At 34.2% G+C, this 12468-nt stretch overlaps 1 protein-coding gene across 1 annotated transcript; it reads right to left on the reverse strand.

Annotated features, from left to right (window-relative positions):
* Window positions 1–2186: 2186 nt before the first annotated feature.
* Window positions 2187–7467, reverse strand: LOC113515772 (uncharacterized). The gene is made up of 4 exons (XM_052899742.1): window positions 6653–7467; window positions 5681–5911; window positions 4725–5186; window positions 2187–2513 (listed from the first exon to the last, which is right to left on the reverse strand). The coding sequence occupies exons 1-3, from the start codon at window positions 7406–7408 to the stop codon at window positions 4998–5000; spliced, it is 1176 nt and encodes a 391-aa protein (XP_052755702.1). The 5' UTR covers window positions 7409–7467; the 3' UTR covers window positions 2187–2513; window positions 4725–4997.
* Window positions 7468–12468: the final 5001 nt, after the last annotated feature.

The raw sequence follows: 12468 nt of genomic DNA on the forward strand, positions 1-12468 counted from the left end.
TTCTAATTCGTCTTTTAAAATTAATTGACCCGTAGAAATAAAAATGTTTATCATTGTATAAAATTTATATATATAAATAATTTAATTTCAATTTCATATAAGCTATCTAGCGAAAGTATATATATATATATATATATATATATATATATATATATATATATATATATATATATATATATATATATATATATATATTTTTTATACAACTTAGAATGGCAAACAAGCTGACGGCCCACCTGATGGAAAGTGGTAACCGTCGCCTATAGACATGAGCAGTACCATGGACATAACAGAGTATACTGTTTCGCCCATGATACCCCCATGCGTTGCCATTCCTGAGGACTCAGGTGTTATTCCTCTGTACCCAGTAAATTCACGCCATATCCCACCCTTCAAACCGAAACACAGCCATGCAAACACAACTGCTTCACGGTTGAAACACGAATGGGACAGAGGTACCCACGCAATCGACTTTCGTACAAAGTCTCCCTCTGGTGATGTATATATATATATATATATATATATATATATATATATATATATATATATATATATGTCACTTTTGCTAGATATCTCAGCAGTCATCTGGGTGACTTGCGGTATTACAGTATCATAAGACTGGGGGAGAAGGGATTGTTAGTAATGGGGATCAGCAACCTCATTGCTAGCAATAAACCTTATTAGGTCGACCTCCACGCGGTTCCCCCTGGAAACCATCATGATTGATTCGTTGTTGCATTTGTCAGGATGGACTAACTGACCTGCATTCATTCTCACCTGTCATCTATCACTGGTGCCCCGCCGGTGTATACCGATAGCGCAGGCGGGGTTGCCATTCTATTATCATCCATTAACACGTTGAGCGCCATGTCAGCCATCGGTGGCTGACACTAGACTTTCCGTTTAGGCCGCGTCAGCCATCGGTGTCTGACAGCGTGTAACATGAGAACTATAAAATTTTACACTATTTTACGGAATTACAGAAAATTTATTTAAAATTTATAGGAATCACGTTCCAAACGTAAACTACCTTCTACTACGATAGGAAACACCAGCTCCTGCAGTACCAGCTCTTCGAAGCGGCGCGCGTGGCCTGAACGGGATTGCTGTAGAAATACGCGTGGCGCTCAACGTGTTAAAAAAAAAAGTATCATAAGACTTATGCAAGTGTCATCTTTAATTATTTACTAATACTCGTAATATAACATTGTGTTCCACAAAATAATCGATTTCAATTGTGATAAAACCTGTTACTTTGATTGGAAAACGAAACTATTGAACTGATTTCAATAAATATTCTATGTAACCAATTGTATATTGGTTACATAGGACAATACTATAACTTTTCAGACAAAAAAGAATTTTCTAAATTGATTTATAACTGATGGGGTGATGAGGTAACAAACTTCCAACTCCCTCCACTTCCTATAATAGTGTGCCACCTACCCTTTGTTTTTCTTTCTTTTCTCAATGTTCTTTACCCAAAGGTTGTCTGGAAGAGATTGCTTAGCGATAAGGCCGCCTTTTGTATCATTTCTTATTACAGTTAAATGTGTTTACTATTTTATAAATGGTGCAATAAAGTGTACATAAACATATTTCTTTAAAAAACCAACGTAAATTAACCTCTCAATATCAAAAACGATGGCTGACATTTAATTTGCGCGCGTAAACTCCCATTAATGATATTAACTTTAGCGAACAAATGAAGATCATCCGTACCAGACTCGGATACAATGGTCGGGAATAGTTCTGATGAGCTTTATAACCTTCTGTTTTTTGTTTTATTTCTCCGGAATCAATTTGAATTTATATAAATACACCCCACTAATATGTATTATAAATGTGAAAGTTGTTTGTTACTGAATCACGACTAAACAGCTTGAACAGATATGAATTAAATTTGGTACACGTAAAGTTACACTCCTTTAGTATATAGGATGCTTCACATGGGCAAAATTGAAGGAAACAGCTGATCAATAATATAATAGTAAAATAACTATTTTTAATAAATCTAAGATGAAACATGGATTTAGAAGAAAAGGATTCACCATTGATTTGAAGAGTCCAAGATTGTATTTCTCCAGTCTGACAGAAGCCGGAAGAGTGTTTTCTTTTTTGAGCAACCATTTCGTGTAATCTTTTTTATAAAATCAACTTTTTCTGGGATAAATTTACATAAAATATGCGTAAGAAATAGATTTATTACAGAATAATTTTTAGTTGATGTTTATTTAATCGTACAAACTTGTATATACTCATATATATATTTATACATGATGATCAAATTTTAAGTGTTGTATGTTTCCATAAAGCAGATTATTCTATTCGATGATGCCCCATCTGAAGTAGTCATTGATGACACCGTTCATTCTCTCTGGGTAAAGAGAGCTGGTCTTGGCCATTGAGAAGACTTCGAAACCACCATCGCCCTGCATAGACGGAGCATTGTCTACATCCACGGTGATGATGGGAAGACCAATGATAGCAATTAAGAGACCGTATGGTAAATACTAAAACAAAACAATTCATTGAATCACAGTCACTACAGGTTCTAAGAGTGTCGTTGTTTTGGCGTCAGACGATAAGATATTTGTATTTTTATTTTCTATCAGGTAGGCTTGTCCGCCAATGCCTGTAGAGTGAAACAAGACATGACCACTGTCTTCCTAATTTTTATCAGAAATTGCTGTATTTCGATCTAAAGAACATAGCCAGCACATGCCTTAACACAAGAATACCCATAATACACAATTATCATGAGTAGTAAACGCATGAGGGTATCATGGCATACCTCTATGCATTAATATCTGTATTTCAGAGAATACGTATATATATATATATATATATATATATATATATATATATATATATATTTTTTATACAACTTAGAATGGCAAACAAGCTGACGGCCCACCTGATGGAAAGTGGTAACCGTCGCCTATAGACATGAGCAGTACCATGGACATAACAGAGTATACTGTTTCGCCCATGATACCCCCATGCGTTGCCATTCCTGAGGACTCAGGTGTTATTCCTCTGTACCCAGTAAATTCACGCCATATCCCACCCTTCAAACCGAAACACAGCCATGCAAACACAACTGCTTCACGGTTGAAACACGAATGGGACAGAGGTACCCACGCAATCGACTTTCGTACAAAGTCTCCCTCTGGTGATGTATATATATATATATATATATATATATATATATATATATATATATATGTCACTTTTGCTAGATATCTCAGCAGTCATCTGGGTGACTTGCGGTATTACAGTATCATAAGACTGGGGGGAGAAGGGATTGTTAGTAATGGGGATCAGCAACCTCATTGCTAGCAATAAACCTTATTAGGTCGACCTCCACGCGGTTCCCCCTGGAAACCATCATGATTGATTCGTTGTTGCATTTGTCAGGATGGACTAACTGACCTGCATTCATTCTCACCTGTCATCTATCACTGGTGCCCCGCCGGTGTATACCGATAGCGCAGGCGGGGTTGCCATTCTATTATCATCCATTAACACGTTGAGCGCCATGTCAGCCATCGGTGGCTGACACTAGACTTTCCGTTTAGGCCGCGTCAGCCATCGGTGTCTGACAGCGTGTAACATGAGAACTATAAAATTTTACACTATTTTACGGAATTACAGAAAATTTATTTAAAATTTATAGGAATCACGTTCCAAACGTAAACTACCTTCTACTACGATAGGAAACACCAGCTCCTGCAGTACCAGCGCTTCGAAGCGGCGCGCGTGGCCTGAACGGGATTGCTGTAGAAATACGCGTGGCGCTCAACGTGTTAAAAAAAAAGTATCATAAGACTTATGCAAGTGTCATCTTTAATTATTTACTAATACTCGTAATATAACATTGTGTTCCACAAAATAATCGATTTCAATTGTGATAAAACCTGTTACTTTGATTGGAAAACGAAACTATTGAACTGATTTCAATAAATATTCTATGTAACCAATTGTATATTGGTTACATAGGACAATACTATAACTTTTCAGACAAAAAAGAATTTTCTAAATTGATTTATAACTGATGGGGTGATGAGGTAACAAACTTCCAACTCCCTCCACTTCCTATAATAGTGTGCCACCTACCCTTTGTTTTTCTTTCTTTTCTCAATGTTCTTTACCCAAAGGTTGTCTGGAAGAGATTGCTTAGCGATAAGGCCGCCTTTTGTATCATTTCTTATTACAGTTAAATGTGTTTACTATTTTATAAATGGTGCAATAAAGTGTACATAAACATATTTCTTTAAAAAACCAACGTAAATTAACCTCTCAATATCAAAAACGATGGCTGACATTTAATTTGCGCGCGTAAACTCCCATTAATGATATTAACTTTAGCGAACAAATGAAGATCATCCGTACCAGACTCGGATACAATGGTCGGGAATAGTTCTGATGAGCTTTATAACCTTCTGTTTTTTGTTTTATTTCTCCGGAATCAATTTGAATTTATATAAATACACCCCACTAATATGTATTATAAATGTGAAAGTTGTTTGTTACTGAATCACGACTAAACAGCTTGAACAGATATGAATTAAATTTGGTACACGTAAAGTTACACTCCTTTAGTATATAGGATGCTTCACATGGGCAAAATTGAAGGAAACAGCTGATCAATAATATAATAGTAAAATAACTATTTTTAATAAATCTAAGATGAAACATGGATTTAGAAGAAAAGGATTCACCATTGATTTGAAGAGTCCAAGATTGTATTTCTCCAGTCTGACAGAAGCCGGAAGAGTGTTTTCTTTTTTGAGCAACCATTTCGTGTAATCTTTTTTATAAAATCAACTTTTTCTGGGATAAATTTACATAAAATATGCGTAAGAAATAGATTTATTACAGAATAATTTTTAGTTGATGTTTATTTAATCGTACAAACTTGTATATACTCATATATATATTTATACATGATGATCAAATTTTAAGTGTTGTATGTTTCCATAAAGCAGATTATTCTATTCGATGATGCCCCATCTGAAGTAGTCATTGATGACACCGTTCATTCTCTCTGGGTAAAGAGAGCTGGTCTTGGCCATTGAGAAGACTTCGAAACCACCATCGCCCTGCATAGACGGAGCATTGTCTACATCCACGGTGATGATGGGAAGACCAATGATAGCAATTAAGAGACCGTATGGTAAATACTAAAACAAAACAATTCATTGAATCACAGTCACTACAGGTTCTAAGAGTGTCGTTGTTTTGGCGTCAGACGATAAGATATTTGTATTTTTATTTTCTATCAGGTAGGCTTGTCCGCCAATGCCTGTAGAGTGAAACAAGACATGACCACTGTCTTCCTAATTTTTATCAGAAATTGCTGTATTTCGATCTAAAGAACATAGCCAGCACATGCCTTAACACAAGAATACCCATAATACACAATTATCATGAGTAGTAAACGCATGAGGGTATCATGGCATACCTCTATGCATTAATATCTGTATTTCAGAGAATACGTATATATATATATATATATATATATATATATATATATATATATATATATATATATATATATATATATATATATATATATATATATATATATATATATATATATATAGTTATTATCTACTGTCATCTAGAAATTTAAATAACTTGGTTTTTAGTAAAGCACGAAAAACAATACTATTACCTCTTTTAACTCGAGTTCAAAGGCTGTCTTTGGATAAATGACATCAGGATTAAGTTTCAGAGAGCGCAGAGCATTGCTCAACTCTTGATAATAATGGTCGGTGAGATCTTGGAAGTGCTCCCGCCGAAACTTTTCGTCAGATCCCGTGAAGATGAAATATATCAGGTCGTATAGTGGAGAGTCACATTGTATTGTTTGAAAATCTACGGGTATCACGTGAATGGTACCATCCTGAAACGGAATTTATTATACAATTGTGATTACAAACAATTACACACACAGTTTACACGAACAAAATTTACAAAAGTCTTTAGTTGAGTACTTAAAGGAGCGAGAAATGTTTGTATAGTTGAAATGTGCCACTTATAAAGCAACATAATATTTTCTATATAACTATGGTGGCAAACAAGCGTACGGCTCGACTGATATTAAACAGGGTTGATGTTAAACAACCTGCAACACCAGGATGTCACGCATGCATTGCCGACCCTTAAAAACTATAGTGATACTATCACCATACGGAACATTCTGTACGAAGAAGGATAAAAACGAAGAAATCGTTTGTATTTAAACAATACTTAGCGATTTAAATGCAAAGTTTTGATTCAGTACAACTGTTGTTAAATGTAGAGGATATTTTATGGTAATAGATTAATGGTGAACAGGAACTAATATTTCGAAAATACTGCGTTCAAGGTCTAATCATCGTCATCATCTTCCTACCCTTATCTCAATTATTATTTGGGCTCAGTATTATATGTTCTCTTCCAGCTCAAGGTCTAAACATACAAAAAATTATTACATACATAGCTAACAATGAATGTATGATTTTTTTTCTGATATTACCAAACCCCATATTTGTAACAACCGACTTCTGTTTCGATCTTGTCGTTAATGAAATTTAATGATAGTGAGTACTTAGATTAGTATTGGCCTTTTTTTAAATTACTATAAGTTTACATTTGTACATACCTCATTGTATTTGTGCATTAAATTACTCGGTCTGTAGTCTCCGTGGCAGAGAACGCGTCGTTGTGAAGACTGGCTAATATTCATAATAGCTTCTATGTTCACATGAGTTTCCAGATATTTTTGTAGTTTATCTTTATGTTTCTCTGCTGTTACAGATAAAGTAGTTTGTATGCGTTGTTCATACATTTGATGCAGCATTCCTACAAACATTTCTTTTTGAAAATCTGTCTTTTCTACAAATGCTTTGAATTCTTCTGGATTCTCTTCACTATATGCTATTGACAAGGCATGAAACTTAGCTAGTGATTCTACAGCTCCCGCAGCATATTCCCAGTTTATAGGTTTAAATCTGTCGTACGTGGTGTAACCTTTTTTACTTAGATCTTCAAGAACTATGGATTCTTCAAATATTTTCGGGTTGCAGCCGTAGTATTTGGGCACAACTAATCTCCTTGTAAGTGGTACATCATGTGCAATTTCTATGTCCTCGTATTTTTTTAATAATTCAACGTAGATTAATCTTTCGACATCGAAAATTGCGGCTGGCATTTGCGAACGGATTGTCTCATTAATGATGATAACTTTAGCGAACAGATGAAGATCTTCCTTGCCAGACTTGGATACAGTGATCGTGAATAGTTCTGATGAATAATTAGCACCACCGGTAGATATTGGGTTTATAGTTATATTTGGATTTTCATATTCGTTCTCTTTGGCGATGTCTTCTACTAATTTCCGTAAACTTTCCGGTGCCATCTTGTTTATGAAAGCGTGGGCGTTATCAATTATTTTATATTGTCACTAACAAAATTTATGTAACTATTCCTTTATATATGAAGTAGATAACATTTTATCAAACTTATCATTTCGATTCAAATTTACATGAGGTATGTTGAAGATTAGTTTTAATATTTTGTTGATAAGCTTTTAAAATAGCAGTAACTATGGCATATATGTTATATATATTGGGTCAAATTAAAATTAACATTATAAATTAGTATAGTTACATATTTTATGGTCCAATATTTTGCAATGGACTATAATAACAATTTATCTTTATTGCAGACTGCAATGACCCAATTTATTTGTTACATAATCTTTGTCGTGTAGGTTCCGGCATAGTAAAAGGTCACCTCTTCTTTTTCACGTGGGTACCATAAGAGGTGACTTAGGAAGCTTATGGTGGAAGGTTAGCAACGTCCTTCTTATAATATCACCGACAGACAAACTACGATTTCCAACCTACCTGCTAGTGGTAAGGGCGGTTTTGCCAGTAGTGGCAACTACTAGCAATACCCCCCTTTTGGACGAAGCTATTTTCAGCAGTGAATAATTAATGGCTGATGCAATCTTAGCCTAATGGCAGTACATCAATCTTACAAAAACCCACAACAGTATTTGAAATCACGTTCAGGATGTCTAAAAGGCATAAAAGCAATCTATACGAACTTCTGCAAACATCCCTGATGCACTACAGAATCGTGGTAATCCCAACAGCACCACGAATGCATTATAAACTGTACATTCAGTATAAACTTATACAAAGGTCGCTATAGATTTTTTTTTATACAATTTAGAATGGCATACAAGTTGACGGTCCACCTGGTGGAAAGTGATAACCGTCGCCTATAGACATGAGCAGTACCATGGACATAACAGAGTGTACTGTTTCGCCCATGATACCCCCATGCGTTGCCATTCTTGAGGACTCAGGTGTTATTCCTTTGTACCCAGTAAATTCACGCCATATCCCACCCTTCAAACCGAAACACAGCCATGCAAACAAAACTGCTTCACGGTTGAAACACGAATGGGACAGAGGTACCCAAGCAATCGACTTTTGTACAAAGTCCCCCTCTGGTTTATACTCTTTGACTCTCTTCTTTTCGTTGCCTTTGTAATTGGCACTTCTTTATTAGTATACCTGTTTGAAGCCGGGGCGGACTGTTCATAAGACCTGACAAATCATAATATAAACAGTAACATCATCATAGCAGCCTTTAACTGTCCACTGCTGAACATAAGCCTTCCCCATAAGGGCATTTGGCCAGTACTTGCCACGCTTGGCAGGCGGGTTGACAACCGCAGTTAGGCTTTTATAGATGTTTTAAGAGGGACGCTCGTGTTCATTCCTCGCTAGTTTTGCCAGGTGTCCCGATTTGCGCGGGACGTCCCGATTTTCAGGGGTCTGGGGACGCGTCCCGATTTGTACCTGATCGGAATGCCAAATGTCCCGATCAATTAACCGAAAATAAAAGTTTTTTCATGAAAAAATTTATATTTACGTAACACTTAAAGTACGATTTTATTTTATAATTTCTACTAGTCTAGCAAGACTGATTTTACAGGGTACAGGGGAATAACACCTGAGTCCTCAGGAATGGCAATGCATTCCTGAGGACTCAGGTGTGTAATGTGTGTGACGGGGGTGTCATGGGCGTAACAGTATATTCTGTTATGGCCATGGTACTGCTCATGTCTATAGACGACGGTTACCACTTTCCATAAGGTGGGCCGTCAGCTTGTTTGCCATTCTAAGTTGTATAAAATGTATATTTAATGATTTCGTAACTATAATGATTATGATATAATAATTACAAATTTATAATGAAGGTTATCAACTTTTTATAATCAGTGTGTTTGTCTGCATCATTGAATGATGATGATGCAGATAAATGTAGTATATTGTAATCATTATTACTCAATATTTTTTAAGCTGATGCAATATATTCTCCTAACTTAGGTACCCCTCTGATCCTCATCTTATAAGTTAACTGTTCACTGCCAAATATAGGCCTCCAATTATTGAGGGGTTTTACCAGTAGTTGCCACGTTTGGCATGCGGGTTGGCAACCGCAGTCGGGCTTTTGGTGATGTTTTAAGAGGGACGCTGCTGCCCATCCTCAACCTCGATAAGTTCTTTTAGACAATAACATAATCAAATAAGGCAACATTATTTTTTTATAAAAATAAACAATGTGTTTTAAATTAACAATTATGATTCTTTTTCTTCATAAAAAAAGTATGGGTTAACTTTTTAATATCATTATGGCAATTTTTTTTTGGTGAATGAAAATGGAATGGTAACCCCGCCTGCGCTAACGGGATACGCTGGCGGAGCACCAGTGAAGGGTGATAGATGAGAATGAAAACAGGCCAGTTAGCCCATCATGATGAATTCATCAGGAATTAACCATGATAGTTTCCAGGGAAAACCGCGATGTCGACCTGGTTGGGTATATTGCTAGCAATGGGATTTTTAGTCTCCATTACTAACAATCCCTTTCCCCCCATTATGGCAATTAGGTACACAACACTTTTTCATTGATATCATTATCCAAGTCAATAGTAAAAAAACAAAGTTCAAATACATACAATACATTTTTTCTAAGCTCCTATTATTTTTATCAATTAATATCATAAAAACGTACAAAATTACTATTTAAGTGCATAAAAGTTTACCTTGGTGATACAGTATTGTAAAATAAAAGAGTGAACATATTACACCACTGTAACAGAAGAAAAATTGCATTTTTTATATGTACTGATTACTGGTGAGAGACAAAAATATCCGTTTTATTTTGAAAATCTGATTAAGAACTGTAAACAAACTCTTAGTCATCACTAACTGTTTATCACCTGATTGGACAAAACAAGTTGAACATTTTGACATAAAGTAATACCAACATTAACATAATCAGACTAATGTTGCTACCAGAAAAATATACTTTTTTCGTTCTGAAACAGAAAATCAGTTGCCAATTATTTTATTGATTGATTAATTAATTAACTTATACTCAATTATTTACATAATTTGTATTAGAAATAAAGAATGAATTTCTTGGATAATATAACACTTCGTCGTAACCGGACTAAGTCAGATACATTTAACCGAACCCAAGAAAATTTATCAAGATCCTTAAATGAAACTAGCAGTAGCCTACCGGATATATCAGTCGAGGACATAGATCAAACTCTGAAATTAAAGGCACGAATTGAGACATTGGAAATAGAACTGGAAAGTGCACATGCGGAAATAGATAAATTAACATTAGAAAATAATATATTAAAACGAAGCAGTGACGATTTACAAAAAAGAAACGAGTTCCTGAAAAAAATTTCTAATAGCCCGATAAACCATAAACAGACACCAAAAAAAGGAGAAACATCAAAAAATGCGAATATACAATATAATCTCTTGGCAATGACACAAAATACTATGAACGTTGATTCATCACAATCACGAGATATTCATGACTTACATGACAAAAATACAACCTTCACTACCGAATCAGACAAAATAAACTTAAGAATATTAGAAAAGGCCACGGAAAAATTTCAAGGAATAAAATCTAATACACACAAAATACATATAATAAGTACTAATAAAAATAATAATATACTTTCAATAGCCGAGACCAATCTAAAAAATTACTCAGAATTATGTCACTACAATATACCTTATAGCAATATACAACATATGTTAAAAGGAGTTGATACAAAACTTACACATTTTACTATGATGGATTACTGTGTTATTATGATTGGAGATGATGATTTTAAAGTAACAAAGAATTATATTAACTTGATTTATTATATTCGAAACATTTTACAACAAATGAAACATACAAATATTATTCTCTGTCTTCCTACATATAAATATGGTTATCACACGAATATGTTCAACTGGAGAGTGGAAAATTTTAATAATCTATTATACTTGGATGTGGCTACTCATAAGCATGCCTATATATTAGATTCGAACAAAAGACTTTCTTATGGCTATAAAATGTTTTGGAAGCATTCAGGCAATGTTAATGACTATGGTATGAAGATAATATTTAAGGATCTTCAGAAACTCATCCTTGACATACAATATAATAACAATAAGAATGACATAAAATGTAATGATAATGATAATATACACAAAGATATAAATACAACAAATGACGAATCTATATTTTTTCGACACTAAACATATACACATTTTACATCAAAACATTGCAGGACTACTGAGTAAATCAGACTCACTAATGATAAATATAGAAGAACTAAGAGACAAAAATATTAAAGTAGACGTACTCTGTATAACAGAACATTTTATGATGAAAGAACATGAAATGCTTTTAAACATACCAAATTATACATTGGCCGCTTGTTTCAGCAGAAGTGACAGCAAAAGAGGAGGAGCATGTATTCTAGTAAACAATGAATATAAATGGTCAGAATTGACTAAATTTCACAAATTTTCCATAAAAAATATATTTGAATGTTGTGCTGTCGAATTAATTGATTATAAAATTATTATAATATGTATTTATAGAGTTCCAAAATGTAATAATCTTAATATCTTTTTTAGTAGATTGGAAGAAATATTAATGTATTCTTCTAAATTGAAATGTAACAATGTATTATTGGCTGGTGACTTCAACATAGATATGTTAAAACATAATAGAATCGCATTGAATCTAGAATGCTTATTGTTAAATTACAACCTAAAACTGGCTTTGAAGCAACCGACAAGATTAGCAAGCGGTACATGTATAGATAATTTTGCTCATACTTATAAAAAAATATCTAGGACTGATGTATTAGAATTTGGTCTATCAGATCATACGGCTCAGTTAATAAAACTTCCTGTCAAAAAGATTTTAAAAATAAATTCTTGGCATAAAACAATTCGAGATTATAGCAAACGCAATATACTCAAATTTAAAGAATGTTTAGAGACACTTTCCTTCTCTGAACTCTACGAAATAGATGATCCAACGAGTGCCTATCAACATTTCATTGACAACTTTAAAATGTTTTATGAA

The sequence above is a fragment of the Galleria mellonella genome, unplaced genomic scaffold (genome assembly GCF_026898425.1).
Source record: "Galleria mellonella isolate WM207_F2 unplaced genomic scaffold, CSIRO_AGI_GalMel_v1 utg63, whole genome shotgun sequence".
NCBI classification, from domain to species: domain Eukaryota; kingdom Metazoa; phylum Arthropoda; class Insecta; order Lepidoptera; family Pyralidae; genus Galleria; species Galleria mellonella.